At 37.9% G+C, this 19429-nt stretch overlaps 1 protein-coding gene across 1 annotated transcript; it reads right to left on the reverse strand.

Annotated features, from left to right (window-relative positions):
- Positions 1-8491: 8491 nt before the first annotated feature.
- On the reverse strand, positions 8492-12380 carry LOC149153712 (putative linoleate 9S-lipoxygenase 5). The gene is made up of 9 exons (XM_089438890.1): positions 12007-12380; positions 11584-11867; positions 11198-11450; positions 10732-11073; positions 10539-10624; positions 10292-10399; positions 9884-10185; positions 9504-9767; positions 8492-9401 (listed from the first exon to the last, which is right to left on the reverse strand). The coding sequence occupies exons 1-9, from the start codon at positions 12296-12298 to the stop codon at positions 8630-8632; spliced, it is 2703 nt and encodes a 900-aa protein (XP_089295016.1). The 5' UTR covers positions 12299-12380; the 3' UTR covers positions 8492-8629.
- Between the last annotated feature and the right edge of the window lie 7049 nt (positions 12381-19429).

The following is a 19429-nucleotide window of genomic DNA, read 5'->3' on the forward strand; positions in this document are numbered from 1 at the left end:
AAGGCAATCCTTTAGATAAGCCTTGAAACGGGCTTTATCTCAAGAAATATTATGCATGAGTCTTTCGTGCATTTCTATATACATAAGTGTGTTTTCATTTTTGTACAAGTTTCGCTTGTTGTGTAAGCATTTTTCACTTATTGTGTCCTTTTTCTTCTTATGCATATGTCTGTCACACCTTATGTCGGTTTTACTGATGGTGCCTATTGCAGCACTTAGAATCCTTCCTCCGCGGCATGGGTTATCTATGATCCTCACGATGAGTTGGTATATCTTCAAGGTGTTTGTCTAGGATGTAGTATGAACAATGTCACTGAATATAGTGCAGTTATTGAGCTATTGACTGAGGTTGTTGCCCTTAATATTCACACTCTGATCGTAAATCTAGATTCACAGCTTGTTGTTCTCCAGCTCAACGTGCGTTATTCTGTTAGAAACCCTCAGATTTTAAGGTTGTTTTTATGTGTTCGTTTGCTGGAAAAGAATTTTGATTTCATTACATATCAACATATTCCTAGAAGACCAAATATATTAACAGATGCATTGGCAAATCATGTGTTAGATAGACATTTGCGACATTCGTAAAGTAAGCATTAAGACATAATAAGTTGATAAAACAAAACATAGGTATATATATATATATATATATATATATATATATATATATATATATATATATATATATATATATATCATGTGTTGCACATTGTAGTGCTCAAAAAATATGTGTTCAGGTTACATCATGAGACAACATGTCTCTCAAAATGGCAGAAACTAAACCTAGGGGTCTAATCTGCATGATGCTCTCTATAGCACACCACTACTCAGACAACACGTCTAAGCAGTAGGTGGATCCTGTTTGACACCCCTATTGTGTGTCGCTGGTACTGTCGAGGGACATCCTAGAATCTTGTGTAGTCTGGGATCCCCTCTCTCAAGCCCTCCAGGTCTCGGGCAATCTCATCCTCTACATCTCCACCAGGAGGAGGTAGCTCGAACTCCCTCTCGACTATGCGAGTAATGGGAGATAAACCTACAGGTATTTTCGGTCCAACATCTGCAAGATTGAAATATAATGATCAGGACATATATATAAAATAATAAAAAATTATAAACTCTTTAAAATCGAAAATGAGTTTGTTACCTCTATCATCCCAGTGTTCCCCAGGAGGGAGTACTAGGTCTAGATCACCCCTGAAGTTCGTCCCAGCATATGGCAAGTACTTTGAAACAACGAGTTGGTGATCTAGCCACTCAAAGAACTCTGGTCTCCATGACATCTGTTGGCTACCGCCTCCTCGAGGCATCAATATATCCCAGGGAGTGATCTGTGGCTCTCATGGTCATGGCCTTGCCATGACCACTTTCTGTCTCTGAAATATGGGCAGTCGTTCCAGGATGAATGGTACGAGGATGGGGCCATACCCAAACTGTTTGGTATCACCTCGCTGACATTTTGTTAGTTTCCTTTTGAGGTTTTTTTATACTGCCTCTACCCAATTGAATATGGCAGGGTTTAAGCAGTCAGCGGCCAACCGGAGTTGAGTCTTGGTAGCCTCATGCGGGGCCTGCAAACCAACTACTCTAGTAATAGTGGAGAGGAGGACTCGCTTGGAAAAGTCAACTACTATTGCTATTTTTAGTTTACCTTCCTTGTCTGATTTCTAGGCCTCCGGACACATTCTACCGATGAGCATGTCCATCGTCTCTCCTGTGATCCAGGTACCTGTCATTCGGGGCCTTTCTGCCCTCCGTGATAACCCTGTCAGGAAATAGATGTCATTGACAGCCATTTCTAATTCCTACCCCTGAATGTTGAATCTCCCTTCATTTGGATCCCATGCTCCAACTAGGTACTGAAGTAGATCGGGTTGTGCTCTGAGGCACGGTACCATGAAGAACTTCAAGAGCCCGCAATTCCTTAGCACGTCCAAGCAATTTGGACCCCCCATGGCCAACACATCATCATTGCTATGTTTCCGCTCTTTCCATTCGATCACCATGCTTTTCTCCCTGCAAACACACAAATATTTAATTATGAATACCGTAATTGTGCTTACAATCTCAAGAAATTACTTAAAATTTGAGGAATTTTGGTTCTCGAGGCTCGTCGTCCCTGTTTTTCAAACAGGTGTGCTGAGCCTGAATCTGCAGTTTGAAAAATTAGGGCTCTTTGCCACTATTTGATGTACAGTCGCGAAGAGCTCATTTTCGCTCCGTTGGAAAATTCGAATCTTCGCAATCCCGAGCTAGGAACCCACGTTGATTGTTGCAGACACTTCCGTCTGAAAACCTCCTCTAAATCACGACTAAACACTTCAAAAATAAGATACATGCTGTCTAAAAATGCAGGAAAAAGGTGTGATGCCTACCTAGACCAGATGGATTCACGAACAAACTTCTGAAACTCCTCCAATCGATCGCCGAAATCGCCAATGCACAAGGGTAAATTTTTCCACTCCAAGGTAAAAAGTAAAAAGCGAATTATTTTTTACCCAATGTTCTTTTTATAAGCTCTTTTCGGCCAATTAGGGTTTTAGATTAGGGTTTTAGGTCTATTTTTGAGTATTTCATGCATATTTACATCGAAAACAAATCTTACACTTGTCTTTGTGCAACGACAAGTTCCACGTACTCTAGTGATGATTCACAAGTTGTAGTTTATACTTTTTTAGACTAGGTAAAAACATGGAAAAGTCCCTTTTGGAGTCATCTTTAAGCTCTTTTCTGACTCTCGAAACATGAAAAGATCATCGAGCTCTTGTCGCTTTGAACTCGTTAACAGCTGTGAAGTGTCATCTACCCAATATAAGTTTACCCCTTTTACAGTCTGGGATATATTACTTACGAAAAAGGTATACGTTGATCTATCATGGTCAATAGGTTCCCTTGGGTATTGTTTTCTACCTTTTCGGATTCGAGGGACAAATTTATGAAAAGGTACCTTTGGAGTTTTCTTTTCTGCATCTTTTTCAAACTTTCTAAATATGGAAAAGAATCCGAGTTTTACCTATGTCAAACTCATTAAACCCTGACGACATTGGACTTGTCATCATGATGAGACCGAGCTTCTCCTTCCTAGGGCTCGTTAAAATTGACTAGGTCGGATTTGTCCGAAGGACAAACTTATATTACAAGCATATGCTATCCCCTTCAAGCTTGTGTTTCAAAAATAATTGGGGTACTCGCCAGAAATGGTGGGGGAAAATTTGGAAGTATTCTGTTGGTTGTACTAATTATTACAGCAGCTTGTCGCTCTTGAACATCGACACTCTTTCTGCTTCATGTCGGGTTGGGATATCCTTACTCTATCGGTGGCCTTCCCAGTTTTGGGTTATCCATTTTGCCTCATTCCATTTGATCCCTGCTTCATCATCATGACTTTTGATCCCTTGGTACCAAAATGCTGCCAAACTTCGGAGTCGTGTTGCTGATATGTTCAAGAGCTTAATCCTTCTGCAGTTTGTATCCTTACACACCTTCTTCAGATTCTCTATCTCATCCACATTTATCTTGTTCCTTTGTCTCATGTCGATGATGTGGGAAAAATTATGGCCCTCCTTAGAGCGATCGTTTCCTGTCGACTTTAGCTCATTATCTTAGAAGTTGATCTAGAGATTCATTTCTGGTACCTTGGAGCTTGCATGCCTTAATGGCAAGTTCTTCACATTCAACGACAGGTTTTCATTATTGGCCTTCGATCGGGTGATTTCACGGGTGTTTGACTTCAAATCATTCTTCACACTTCGTGAATTGTACTAGCAGAACCTTGAGAACCATTGACATTACTGGTGGTCTCCCTTGCACTTACTAATGGTTTACATCATTGACTGGTAATTAAGCGATTTTCTAGTATGCTCAACTTCAGCACATCTATTCGCATATTAGAATTTTTACCATGATCGGGTTGGGATTCAAGACCCTGGGCTTAGATTACACAAGTTTAGGTTGTCTGGATTGGTTCATGATTGAATACATGACACTTTTGATTGGATGGCTGCGGCCATACCTGATTCTTTTATATGGTTCTTCTGATTGGATGGCTACGTGCATACCACAGATCATTTATGTTTATCTTATGGATGGCTATGCCCATGCCTTATGCACATGTATTTCCTTTCACTATGTACTCATGTATCAGAGATATCAATTGTCGTTGCAGGTTCTCCGCGATGGTGTTCTGTTTCAGTTATGGATTCGTAAAGCATTTCACCCCTCCCACTCTCTCGCCCTTCATGCTTTAGGGGGCATCTATTACATAGTAATTTGTCACCGACCCCGCGTTCCCTGATTTCGGACGCTGCCGGTCCATGTTATTGACATCTGACTTGTGTCATGTTGCAAATTATGTGTCAATATCTTCCTTGTCATCTCAGGAAGAATACCTCAGTTCACTACTCTTGGAGTAGACCCTTTTCCACCTACGTTTTTGGGTTGTCGCGGGACAACAGTTGTTCCACCCGCGAAGATAGCCAAGATTGCACTAGCCCTAGTAAAGTCTTCACTCTGTCTCTGTGTTGCACTCACGACGATCAACTTTTGGAAAGTTTTTTAAACAACTCATCGAGGCTTCGAAGTGTAACAGCTTCATGGACGGTCATAGGGTTGGTTGTTGGAACAGATGAGCTCGCCTCTCTCCTTTGGGATGGTTGTTCCACCTTTTGTGCAACCTCTCAAAGGGATAAGCTCTTTCTCCCATGTCTTATGGAAGCTCCTCCTCCTATAAATACTTCCTCCATGACTGAGATCAACTAGTTTTTGTAGCTTCAAAGTTCAATAATTCAACAGTAGAGCTAGAGAGTTTTGCTAGAGTGTGGAAGTAGCCTCTTATGTAACTTAGCTTGGGATGGTTTTGAGTGGAGCTTTCTTGATTGTAAGAATGTTCTAGCATTAACCTTTTGGGTAGGAGAGAGAGAATTATTCATCCTTTGGGAGACAGTCTGTGAGTGAATGCTTGCAGAGACATGCTGACAGGACCCTTCCAGGAGGCTTACGACGTCAAGGCTTGGTTGTAAGTTCTACTTTAATTTACATTAATACAAATCAACAACTTCTTTCCTATATTGTATGTCGAATTTCATAATGACAGCTTGAAGCTCCTTGACTCTTTAAGTAGATATTTTTTGTCGTACTCTATTATGTTCGTGGTTGCGCTCTATATGTTACTTTCAGGTACAAGTGATTAGAAGAATGAGAGCTGGAGAAACACAACCGGGACTTCATCGAATGACAGTTTGAAGGTAAGCCTTCATGGCATCAACTTTCTAAGGAAATTTGATTTGGTATTGTCTTTGCTGTGACTAGACCCACTCTAGGGCAAGAGGGGCTGCCTCTGCCCGTAGAGGGAACTTGCCTGCGTCACAAGCACCAAAAATGAAGAAACAAGAAGAGGAATAAATGAGAAAGAGGCAAGAAGAAGAGGAATTAAAAAGAAAAGTTGGGGAAGAACAAAGAAGGAAAGCCAAGGAAGATAGGAAAAGGCATGAAGAAGAGGAAGCCAAAAGAAAACAAGAGGCTCTTTCTAAACAAATTGAGTAATATCTACTCAGAGAACAACAAAGCAAAACAATAAATGATCAAGAGGCACAAGGACCCCAGATGTAGCAGGATGTCCCTCCTTTGGATATCCCACATTCTACTCCAATTACTGGTGGACACCTTCCCCTACAAGAATTGGGTTTCCCAAAAGAGGAGGAAGAAGAGGTGCTAGATATAACCAAGCTTACTTTCGATCAAATTCAATGCAAGATAATGCAAGAAAGGAAAATGTGTTATGCAAAGAATCCAACTAAACCAATATTTGTGGTCACAAAGAAAGAGAATGTCATAAACACCACCATGAATTTGGAAATGGTTTCATCAACTGGAACTGTATTCGCCACTACCACATAATTGAATATGAGTAGATTGAATAGAAAGGTTGTTCATATGCAAGTCAAGGTTGTTGCTTCTCAACAAAGAACCACATAATTGCAAAATTTGAGTTAGGCTTTACTTGTGACTCATTCAAGAAGCAAAGAGTTATGAGCATCTATTCAGGGAGAGGTGACAATATTAGAAGATACCATCAATGTAGTTTACTAAGAAATGATGAAGCTAGATCAGGTCCTACCAACTTTCCCAACTATACAGGAAAAATCTAAAGAAAGAGGAACAATGCTTAAACTAGCCATAACAAACATTAAAAGCCTACGTTAATGGACCACTCAATATCTAGATGCAACAGAAACACTCCCAAGAAAGGATTGGATAACTGCAGAAGATGTTAAAGGTGTAGTTCATATCAAGATCCATTCGCATGACACGTTGATAAAGGATGTAGACGAGGTTTTAGCTTCATGTAAACATTTTTTGAGTGGTCTAGAATATTTTATTCATGTGCATAAGGTCCCTTCCATTGGTACATTGGGTGAGGTAAGGTCACAGGAGGAAATCCAAGCATTTCCGAGTCCTTTTAAGCAATTTGTTACTATGGAGGACTTATAGGTTACAAAGGAAACAATTGCCCAACATGTGGTGGAGCTTGCAAGGATGTATACAAAGTTCATGACCTTATCAAGTCAAGTAAAGATGAAAAAATCCACTATGTTGCTAGATTCCATTGAATGCCTTCACAAACACGAAGACGAGCAACAACATAAGGTCATTAGTATTGCAAAGGAGTACAAGCTTTGGCACACATACCAAGCACAAGAACTGCATTTGGATGTCCTCGAACTCTTAATTACTAGATTAATATAATAGGAGCATTTATTTTCTTGATGTAATGTGTTTGTAGTAGAATAGAGGCTATGATACAATAGAGAGTCATGTGAGGATGTGAAGGTCATGGGGTATCTCAAGAGGCATGGATAAATGAAAGGTCACCCCATTTTCTATAAATATGTCCTCATGGCTCATTGTAATGGAATTTTTGTTAGGGGACTCATTTGTGCATATTGTTTGAGAACTAATAAATCTTTTAGTGAATGCATGAAGTGATTTCATATTTCCACTTATGGACTTATGGACTTCTCATGTGATGGTGCTATGTATATTTTTGCTTAATGTTTCAAGCTTTATGAGCCTTAGCATGCAGTTCCTTCATGTGTCATCGAGCATTTTGGGATTTCTCTTGCGGTGAATGGATAGTATATGATGTGTTTACTTTGTGTTTATGTCAATAAACTATTTATTGATTTGAGCATTATATTAGTGTAGGATTGTCTACTTATTTATGTTTTCATGGTGTTACTGATCACGAACTTATTCATGGTTGATAAACTTATGTTTTTAACATGCATGGGTTTGATTTGGAGCTTTGCTAACACTATTTCTCTTGAGATTCATGGTTTAATATTATGTTGTTACTATTCATAGTGTCTCATGTGTTGATTTTCATAAGTTGCTTACTTGCATTTGTCAAAGCTTTATTTATTCTCTAACTTTAGCATCTCTTTTGTCGAGAGCAAAACTCAACCAACATGATGGCAGTTAAACCTACATAATGGATGAGATCCCTAAACCAAACAATGTAGAGTTTAATTAGAATTTTGCACCAGGGATATGCCTTAAGTATTAATAGAGCATTCTAACCCATCAACAACATGCTTATCACCATAATAATTATTTTTATAATTATAAAAATAATACTTCAATTAAAATTTTGTATGCTCTACTCTAAAATATATACCAATATCACCATAATAATACTTTTATAATTAAGAAAAAGAAACTTGTAATTCTTTCTATATTTATTACAAAATTAATATATAATACTTAAAAAATGCAAATGATATATAAAATATTCTTAAAATAATTTTAATTTCTATTAAAATAAAATAATTAAAATAAATTTTATTGATGATGATGGTTAACGTCCGCTGAGACCAAACATTGGTCTATCGGACCTAAAGAAACAAATTATTTATTTTGATTTAAGATTTTATTTCTATGCTCAAAAAGCTTGGAGAGAAGCCTCCCGAGCTCACTATAATTTTGACATTGTAAAAGGCTAGGAAGGTCAGTGTTGTAACAAAGATTGTGAAACTGAGATCTAATGTGGTTGTATGCGGGGCACTCTAAGAGGAAGTGGTTTTCATCCTTGATGTTCCTATTTTCACATATATGGCAGATCTTTTCCATCCATGGCGTTTTAGGAACTGCCCAACGACCTGTTTCACTATGGAGCTCATGAGAATTTGTTCTAATCTTTGCTATATTAATTTTCTTCTTTGAGCTAGTTAAAATAGAGAGATACTTTTGATCTTCTGAGGTGGGGTTGATGACCTTCTTATAATAACTTAATTTTCTTTTAGCCGCTAAATCTTTCTCACACCACATTTTTTCTGTGAACTTAGAAGTAACAATATCAATAATCTTAATAATAAGAGGAAGACATGTATGTCTTTGATATATAATATCAAGAAGCCGTATGATCTTTTAACATGAAATTGATAGAGTTTTTTAAGTTAAAATATATTATGAACAAGAAAATAAGAAGATAAGTCTTTGAAGCGAAATGTTTCTGAAATTTATTAAGATTTAAAAAAGAAATCGTATCAGGAGAATTTTTAAAATACAAACTAAGTAAAGAATACTCTTTGAAATTCCAGTAAGGAATTTGATACATAATCATCCCAACCACAACCTAAATAGAAACGCTATTGGGAATTCCTTTACCAGTGAGTCCTCCTTTGTGACTCACATCCGAGGTGTTTGGATAAAGCAAAGTATAAGGAACCTGAGCAGGACCACACCTGTTCTTCAACTTTTCTGCATCTTCGTTTCTCTCTCTTATATTTTTCTCAAGCTCTTTCAGCTTCATACCGAACCGTTCAAAAGCTTCTGTTACACGTTCATCCCCACTCCATTCACTCGTGGCTCTCTGTCCTAGATATACCTCGTCTGTGGAGTGCGTGGATAGAATTTCTATCAACGCTATGCCCAGTGTCGTTTGAAATTGGTTGCTTATCGTTCTCAGCAAAAACAAGTCCGGATTCTGCACCAGCTCTGAGAATTCTTCAGACCCTTCTTCCGGAATTAACCTTCTGCTGATGGTGGGCCGATTTGGCATGTATCCTGCGTATGGGTATTGCCCGAAATTAACTGCAGCGTGAAGAGCAGAGGCCACCCATATGATTGTTGTGATTGCCTTTTCAACATCTTCCACGTTGTCCATGCTGTACCACCATGTCTCGTCCTTCTTGTCTCCGTGACCCACATTTCTGATTTCGGTCCACCATGCTTGAAGCTCCCTATCAGATTTCACTGCATCATCGTTCTGATAGTACAAGGACAGGTACTCCTTAACCCATGACACTATTGCGAACCATATCTCCAATCCATCCACAGCATAAGGGTAGTCTTCGATTATCAGCTTAAGCCCGTGGGGCATTGATGAGTCCACCACTGCCATACCCCTGTCAAGTCGTAGCCACACCATATGATATATTAATCAAAATTCAAATGGTTATCATGAAACATAGATCAATTCAGATTTTGTCGCTATTGATTATAATTACCTTTTGAGAAGATCTGCAGGCAACCCTTGTTCGTCAAACCTCCAGTCCTTGTATGCTACCGCGGACATCTCCATGGCATACTTCCCAGGAAACACTGTTCTTTCAAGAATGCCTCCGCCATTTATAAGAATTTGGCGAGCCAGAGCGTTGATGTTCATGGTGTCCCTGAAATGGGGGCTCAGTAGCTTATGCACGGGATGCATCACACTCAGCTGTCTGTTGGTAGCGATGACAAATGGCTCCGTGGCTGCGTGAGTCTTAAGCCTGAAAAAACGCGATCATGACTCAGTCATCACCCTATATTATATAATGATATTGTAAATACTAAACAGATTTTGCATGTATATTCCCCTAGCTAGTGGTGGCTAATTAGGTTTTACCAGTGACTTATAAGCTGATGGTAACCAGAATCATTAACAGCTACGTAGGCCTTGGCGAGCTGCCATAAAGCTCCTTCTGCGCCTTCCTCTGCAGGAGTAAACACCTTACGAACACTTTCCGGGCGTTGATCTGAAGGGGGTAGACTCAGCTCGATTGCTACTGGCCTTAATGTGCCATCCTTGTTAAGGAACAGAATTGTGCGAGAAGCATATATCTTTCTAGACAGAGCATTTATTCGGTTAACGTAAGGCATGAAGACATCATGATGGTCCAGAATGAACAATTTGTTGTCCTCTAGAGCCTGAAAACATCATATCAATGGATGAGTACATGAATTTCTGGGCAGATGAAAAGAATTAGACATGAGCAGATTTACATTAAGCAACAAGCGCTGAATTGCAGAATACCTGCTCCACTGTTAGCCCATCGATATTCTTTTCTATATGTGAAGAAGTAATAGAACTGATCTGAGGACCATACATCTCCGGGTCCAGTGTACTTCTTGGGGGAAAACTCTGTCAATTTAATTATTCATAAGATTAAAACTATGTACAGACTAAACAAAATTGAAATTCCAGAGAATTTTCTGAGTTTTCTGTATCCTGATCTTGACCCTCCAACATTTATATGAAAGTAGAGAGAGGGGCTAATTACTTTGAGTCTCTGTATAACAACCGGATCGACACCAGCCAACGTCTGCCGCGCAAACTCTTCGTCTTTCCTCCATGCAAATTTGTCATCTGCGCCCGTTAAATCCAGTTCCACCAAATTCAGTTATACAAAATCTAGTAGATATCAAGTGCGGAATAAGAACATGCAGAATAGCGCTCAGAAGAGAAATACTCACTGGAAATACCCTGAGGAAGGGGATACTTCAGCAATTTGTGGCCATCTGTCGTGAGGAACTCTCTGATGAGCTCAAGAGGAATGAGATTCTTGGCAGCGTCGAGAATTGGATTCTCCGGCAGCTTGATCCCATCGGAGTAAAGCTTCATAACGTCTTCAAATGAGTCGAATTCGTTGGGGGTTGAATCGAATAGCGATTTGAGCTCTGGCACCAAGAATTGGGCGACTGACTTGAGGGAATAGGCCAAGAAATCAGACAATTTGAGATGCCCAAAACGTTCATCTCGTGGAACATAGATATCGAGACTCATGTCTAATGCCAATCTGCTTTCACTCGCGGGCTCTGTCAACAGTCAATACCAGCGACAAGATTAGGCGTTTTACTCCCTGGCCTGTGTCGTTGCCCGAGAGGGAAAAGAGGAATTGAATTGTTCTACATATAAGTGGGCAATAAAAACTAATCTCACCTGTTTTTGTGCGTGGGCGACCCGTTCTGCCCCTGCGGGGGTACGGAAACTGTTCAGACCCTCCTAGCACTGGCCGGCTGAGTTCTAGATTCTTGTCAGGGTTTCCGAGATCATTGTAGTAATCGTAGTCATACACTCTGTCACACTCTTTCCTCTCACTCTCTGCCATTCCATCGTATTCGCCTCTTAGGTTTCGCAGCTCCTCATTCCTCAGTTTAATGAGCGCAGGAGGACTATTCTCGGGGAGATAACTCTGCAGATAACATTCTACCACAGTTAGTTGCCCATAATTTCGTTAGTTCCTATATTCAAAACAATATGTCCGAGGTATGTGAGATGAATGAATGATGATCTGATATTTGAGATGAATCATATGTTTACGGTACCCGATTAGAGAAAAAGACACGGTCTCTGTTGTATTTAGAGGCGGGATACACCCAAGAGTTGCAGTCGAAGTGGACATTGCCATGACCGGGAACTTGAAGAGTGAGTGAGTTGAGGAAGAACTCGTGATGATGCGAATTTGTAATGAAGAATGCTCCGGGGACTCCGAAGTTGGAATCCCAGTCAAACTCGACGCCATAGGTGGTCTGGCCCGTGAGTATTCCTTCATGAGTAGAGATCCAGTTCTGAAGAGGCGCTTTCTCGCTCAACTTTCCAATTCCATTGCCTGAAAAGGAATTTAGAGTCACAACAACAACTTGCAGGTTGGTTAAATTATATGAAAGTTGGCTGAATTTGGTTGATAAATTAAAACTGCAAAACAGATTAAGGACTGAATTTATAATTAATAAGCAATCACCACCCACCGGAATCGATTTGAGATGCGCTAACAAGCTGGAAGGAGACTCCCCTCCCAAAGAGCTCGCTAAGATCGTCTGTGATGCCTGCATTGAAATCGTTGAGATCCAAAACATTTTTCTTCTGTATGACCATAAACCCTTTAATCTTCTGCTCTGCAGACTTGAACTTGGATTGGGCAAATTGAAAGATCTCTGCAAGTTTATCCATGGTGTGTGTTTGAGTTGATTGTGACTGATGCTCGCTGGCAGCAACCTGTACGTAAAATTGGAAAGGTATGGAGCGAGATGCAGTTCGCATACAAATATAAAGCTGATGCAGCAAAAGATTGAAGAGAAGAGAGGAGATGATAGTGGTGAAGAAAGCAATCCTGAATTTATAGTAGCGGGATGCGAAGGCGACTTATTGACCACGTCCAAAATTGCCGAGTTTCTTCAGGGAATGGGAATAATTCTTGGTGTAATAATTGGCGAGTCAAGTATGGCGAATGGATGTGGCGTAGGAAAAGTGTTTAAAGGCATACTCTCCGTGGAATTGGCGAGTCTCTTCAGGGAATGGGAATAATTCTTGGTGTAATACTTGGCGAGTCAAGTATGGCGAATGGATGTGGCGTAGGAAAAGTGTTTAAAGGCATACTCTCCGTGGAATGAGTATGGCGAATGGATGCCAGGTACGAAAAGGCGGCTGGATAAGTGAGTACTCAGGACTCAGGAGGCCCTTATCCACGTCGCACGCGTTATCAGAGACCGTTACGAATTGCCTCTCTCCCATTTCCTCACGGCTGGGTTTGATACAATGCTTTGACAGACTCCCGTTGACTCGATCTCCATCTTCCATTCGTGCAGAGAATAATGTGACGACTCTGACTATATAACTTATGAAATAAATGAAAAAATTGTCACAATACACTTTTGACCTTACGATTCAAACCTTAACACTCGTTTAGAGAACTTACCATTCAAACCCTAACACTCATTTAGAGATATTGAATGTTTGAATAACGAATAACTAAATCATTGACAAACACCCCACTGATCACATGTTTCGGTTTCAAATTAAAATAAAAAAACTACGTATGTTTGAACAACGACTTATGTTGACTACTTATTAGATATCTATGTTTGAACAACGACTTATGTTGACTAATATATAATAAAGGAATAACCAAATGTTATGGAGGACCCGCGTAGTACTAACTCCTCGTTGGGAGAACCTCATGGGACGTTGAACAGATGATGTTCTCAGCAAAATATGTCGTACGTGTACCTTAGCAAAATGGGACTTGCGTGTACCTTAGCTTTTTTGTATGGATCAAGTGTGGCTTCCGAGTAACTGGGCTTTTTTAACACAGAATTACTCCAAAATGTCAAAATACATTATCAAAAGTATCACAATTCAAATTATTATTGGATTTGTTCACTGATAATTTAATAGAAAATGTCAAAATTAAGTATTTTTTGCTGAAAATAACAAGTGCTAATATAAATTCAGCTATATAGATAAACAAAATATCTAAATTACAACATATCATGAGATCATGACTCTGAAGAGGTCACTAGAGCAAGATCCTCGGCACTTGTACGAGTTGGAGTAGAATGTTTGAGCTCACATTGTAGGTGACTTTCTAAGTGAGCCAAATGAGCATCCAAGCTAGCCAAACATGAACGTTGGTGTCATTGCACTCACTTTATCTCATTCAAGGAAGAAATAATGTCATTTTGATATTTGTGCTTCTCTTTCAGAGTCCCGCCCAAAAGAGTTTTCATCTGCCAATCGAGGGTGATGGAGTTCATATATTGGCTCCTTCTTCCCCTGGTATGACTAGGCTTATGAACCTTGTTAGCGACTTCCTCCAGTATTTCAAAGTTAGAGTAAGGTTGGCGATCAATAGTGGCATAGGTTTCAAGATGATGAATTTTAGTGCGGATGTTAGGAGGAGATGCAGAAAAATCTATCTTCATCCACAAATAGTTGATCCTTTTGGAGACTAAAGACGAATAAGCCACCATGCAAACCCAGGTCATTGTGCATCAATTCCAAGGGTAAGTGACCCAATCTTTAGAAAAAGCTTAGGGTCATGCCATGGTCCCACGAACTTTCTCCCAAATAAAAACCTAGAACTACCATATAGTCAACATAATAATCCCACCAATGGTGGGGAGAGTGGTCATCCATGCCATAATTTCCAACAAATGTGGTCATAGTTACTAAGCTAATCATACATTAAGAGGTTGATCATCGTGGGGATTGAGAAATAAAGGTTCACATGTGTATGCATGCGGTAGGGAGGCCATGCCAACCCCCTCTTAAATGTTGTAGGAGGTGGCAGGGTAGCGGGCACCCCTCTCCGCCAAACCTCCTTTTCCACGTCATTTCTCATCTCTTTCAAACTTGGTTGTAATATCAACAAGTACTTTTACCGCATTTACTTCAAACTTGGTTGTAATATCACATTGATAAATATGGTTGGTATACACTAATAGGCATATATCGATCATATGCACAATCACATTAGTAAATGTGGTTAATAAATGTTGATAGGTTTATATCATTAAAATTGTTAATCATATTGTTAGACTCAATAAAAAATTTTAAGTTTTAAGTTTTATTAATAATTATATCATTAAATTCTTCCCTAACTTATATCATTAATTACTAGAACATAGATATTATTAATATTATCTATTATAATATTAATAAGCCTAATATTATAAACCCTAATACTAAAACCCAATATTTGGATCTAATCTTATAAAGCCTGATATTTTAAACATAATATTGTTGATTTTCTAGTGCTAATTAGATAAGCACAATTTTCTGCAACTAATAATTACTTCTAATGACATATGATATTACTTTAACACACTTTGGAACATCATTAAGTACTTAAACTTAGAAAATTAAACTCGTCAAACATTGAATATATGAGAGATTTGATTACTTAGAAACTTCAACCTCTTTTTCAGATTACTCCACACATGTGTGAGAGAGAGAAATATGTGAGTGATGAGTGAGTATGTAAATGAGAAGTTGAAGTGTATTTTTATAATGATTTTAGGGTGCCCCAAGAGACACATCTCTTTGCAAATTAAATTTAAAATTAAATTAAATTTTATTTGTGTTCACTTAAAATTTAATGTTTCTTTCATTTAACTTGTGTAGTTGGAGAATACCTCCCACAACTACCTAAATATCAACACTCCCTCTTATTTAACGAGGTGTTCACCTTGAATTCTTTATATTTCCACTTCGTAAAAAGCATTTCTCCATCCCAAGAAAAAATTGAATGAGCCCATTATGTTAATGGGTCCATCCACCTCATGTTCCATTCCAAAGCCACATGGGAAGCATATTGCATCAACGTCATTCAAGGGATCTAGTCACCCACTAGCCAAATACCCTTTGGTTATATGGTTAGGTACCCCTTGACTGAGGTAAAACAAAAGTAATCTTGGGTCGTAAGCTAACCAAGTCGTCACTTGGAACCAGGTTAATTCTTGCTAACTAATGGTGAAATCCCAGGCCTAGGTACCATTCTCCCATGTCATCACATGCCAATTGAACAATAAAAACACTTTCTTGATGCTTTGAGGTAGTTACTCTACCCACTAGCCAAGTAACCCTTAGTAATATGTTCAGAACATTTTGAGTGGGGAGCACTCCATACCCTGATGCTATTTGGGTTGTTCTCCCTAGCCACATTACATGGAACCCGGTCAATACCCTTGACCTAGAGAGAATGTCTACCCTGATGCTACAACATCAACACTCCCTCTCAACGAGGGAGGCATTCTCAACCATCGCAAATTTTACCTGAAGTATACGAAATTCATCCAGAAAAGAGGCTTTGTGAGAATGTCAACAACCTCATTGTTTGTAGAAATTTATTGGAGCCTCACTGCTCCATTTTGTACCATGTATTGGATGCAGTGGTACTTGATCTCAATGTGCTTCGAATTGTCATCAAAGCCGTCTCCAACACCTGATAAATAAATCCTCTGAGTAGCTTCCATAGCCACACTATTTCACAACTCACCAGACTAGCTGCAATATGATCAATCTATATAGTGTTGAGTGCAACAGATGTTTTCTTCCTACTATTCAAAGATATCATAGCGATTCCCAAATCGAACAAACATCTTGACGTGCTCTTCTTGTCTTCAACACTTCCTACCAAATCAGACCTTGTGTATCCCTCTAGCTATACTTCACCATTTGAGACATATCCCAATCCATAACTAACAATTCCATGCATATATCTCAACACATGCTTTGTCGTAATCCAATGTACATGCCTAGGTTCCACCATGAACTCGCTAAAAGTGTTCACTGCCAAGTAAATACCAGGTCTAGTATTAACGAAATGCATCAAAGATCTAATCAATTATCGATACATAGAGGGATTCATCAAATCTAAATAATAGCCTCTCAACTTCTTTAGATTAGTCACCATGGGAGTGGCCTTGGACTTGCAATCCATCACCCCAAATATTTGAAGGATATTAATAATAATATAATTCCCTTGACCAAGGAAGATTTCACCAAGTTTCTACCACACTTCCAATCCCAAGAAGTAATGCATCAAACCTAGATCCTTCATCATGAACTTAGATTTCAACTCCCTCTGACACTGTTCAATGAGATTTTTTTCTCCTGTAAAAAACAAGTCATCGACATATAACAACAAGATCACAAGCTCACCTTTAACAACCCTGTAGTAAATATTTGGATCAACGTCACTCTTGGTAATATTTAAATTGTCATGGTATTATTTGATAATTGATATTGTTACAGGTTATGAGGGTACCTTACAAGAAAAATAGGAAAGCTCTTCTATTACAGAAAGAGGAAATAAAGGCTTCTGATCCTAAGGATGGAATGCAAACAAGCATTAATAATCAATATACCAGTCCTTTGAAGAGAAAGATGCCTTCTGAACCAATCATTTTTTTTTAAATTGCACACTTCATCAATATTGCGACAACAATATAACCGTCGTAACATATTTTGTTAAATAGTTGGGTTTGACTATCTTGCGATGGTATTCCCCATAGGCGAAACATAACAAGTACGACATCTGCGCCACATCATATTTTGTAAAATTAGTGGGTTTTGTGACAGTTTTCCACAACGACAATATCGCAACTACGACACTAACATACTTTGTAAAATTAGTGGCATTGTCGGTCTTCAGACGACATTTCCCACGAATTCAACGTCAAAACTATGGCGCCTCTGTCGCAACATACTTTGTAAAATTCCTTGCATCGTGGGCCTTGCGATGAGAATTCCCACAACCTAAATGTCGCAACTATGACAATATCGTCATGGAAAATTTTAGGGGCGAATTTTCGCCCTTGGGGGGAATTAAGGGGTTTTATATTTTTATTGGGTGAATATTTTGTATCACAGTACATTGTTATAAATCCCCTCAAATTTATTTTATAAAAAAATTAGGTATGGAGGTTAGCCCACCTTATTTTAAGGGAGAGAGTAAAAAAAGTAAATTTAGCCTTTGAAATTAGGAGTTACAACCTTCCATTTGCCCTAATTTTCAAGAATAGGTATTTATGATAGTTATTTCACCCTCCACATTCGGTGTAAAAAAGGTTTTTTTCTTTCATTTTCCCGTATTTCATGGTATTGGGGTTAATTTGGAGAAAAAGACCGTATTTTTTGGAACAAATGGTCACAAAAGAATAATTCATTTTATTTAAAAATTCAGGTCTCTTATTTTCATGTTTATTTAAAGATTGAAAATGAGTGAGTATATAATACCAATTTTATGTGAAGATCGACCGGACCCAAAATTATCCCCCACTAAACCCGAGATTAATTGCAATGGCATTTACCAGTTATACTAGCTGGTCATAGGGCAAAAAGCCTCTGAATCTTAGTTTATAACTAGATAGTATAATTGGTAAGTGCCTTTTTAATCAATCACTGATTTAACCTAAATATTTTTATATCTTGTACCTCCAAACTTAGTAATCAATGTGGGATAATTATTATTTATCTGTAAATATAAATTAATTTATTATTATTTTTAATCAAAATAAAATTACTTATCATAAATAAAAAGTAGAATTTGGCCTTTTTCTTTATTAAATTAAAAGCCAAATAAGCCAAATAGTTAGTAATATGAATTTATATTTGACCCTAAATCTAGTTAGTAATATGAATTTATATTTGACCCTAAATCTATATGGAGTAGAGATGAAATCTATTAGTATATTAACTTTTTTTTAATTAAAATATATATATATATATATATATATATATATATATATAATAAAATTAATTTTATATATAATTCAGCGAAAAATATTTCAAATTTCAAATTTTTATATATTAATTATTGTTTTAAAATGTTTTTTACATTTTAGGATATGAGGGAGATGATCTCACGTAATTTTATGTTAAATTTTTTAAAATTAATTAATGAAAAATAAAGAATATGAGAATCAAAAAAAGATATATGAGGGAGATGATGATGATGTGACGTAATTTTATGTTAAAAAATTTAAAATTAATTAATGAAAAATAAAGAATATGGGACTCATAGAGAAAGATTGAGCAAATCCATAAGCCTTTTATAACTTATAACCTCAAAATTAAAAGCACTACACCCTATCCTATTCTCCTTATAGAAGTGGGTCTTTCCCCTATCGAGAGCCTAGCTATGACTAGGCTTCTGTTGTACAAGCACAAACCCAATAACATAGGAGACCATAGACTTCCTAACCTAGCTTTAAATTCCAGCCAAAACCACCTAAGATTCAAACAAGGTTGGTATAAAGACATCAGGACCGCCTTAAACCATTGAGAAATCGACGTAAATTTTGGTGACCGTCAATAAACATTTGTCACCGGAACACAATCAACATCTGTTTCGGTCTCACAATACACTTTTGACCTTACCATTCAAACCCTAACACTCATTTAGAGATATTGAATGTTTGAATAACGAATAACTAAATCATTGACAAACACCCCACTGATCACATGTTTCGGTTTCAAATTAAAATAAAAAAACTACTTAGGTTTGAACAACGACTTATGTTGACTACTTATTAGATATCTATGTTTGAACAACGACTTATGTTGACTAATATATAATAAAGGAATAACCAAATGTTATGGAGGAACCGCGTAGTACTAACGCCTCTTAGGGAGAACCAAAATATGGGACGTTGAACAGATGATGTTCTCAGCAAAATATGTCGTACGTGATCCACATTATGTATTTATCAAATGGGACTTGCGTGTACCTTAGCTTTTTTTATATGGATCAAGTGTGGCTTCCGTGTAACTGGGCTTTTTTAACACAGAATTACTTCAAAATGTCAAAATACATCATCAAAAGTATCACAATTCAAATTATTATGGGTCTCAATTTTCTATGAGGAAACCAAATTTGTAAATATCAAA

The sequence above is a fragment of the Pinus tabuliformis genome, chromosome 9, assembly GCF_031772625.1.
Source record: "Pinus tabuliformis cultivar Carrire ecotype Pingquan chromosome 9, CPIR1, whole genome shotgun sequence".
NCBI classification, from domain to species: Eukaryota; Viridiplantae; Streptophyta; class Pinopsida; order Pinales; family Pinaceae; genus Pinus; species Pinus tabuliformis.

What these genes read in the sequence shown, in the direction of transcription:
- LOC149153712 (XM_089438890.1), bottom strand. Translation starts at nt 12,298, where the DNA reads ATGCGAACTGCATCTCGCTCCATACCTTTCCAATTTTACGTACAGGTT. An exon ending in TTGTTATACAGAGACTCAAA is followed by an intron (nt 10,400 to 10,538) that starts GTAATTAGCCCC and finishes TTAAATTGACAG; the next exon opens with AGTTTTCCCCCAAGAAGTAC. An exon ending in ATGGGCTAACAGTGGAGCAG is followed by an intron (nt 10,186 to 10,291) that starts GTATTCTGCAAT and finishes TGATGTTTTCAG; the next exon opens with GCTCTAGAGGACAACAAATT.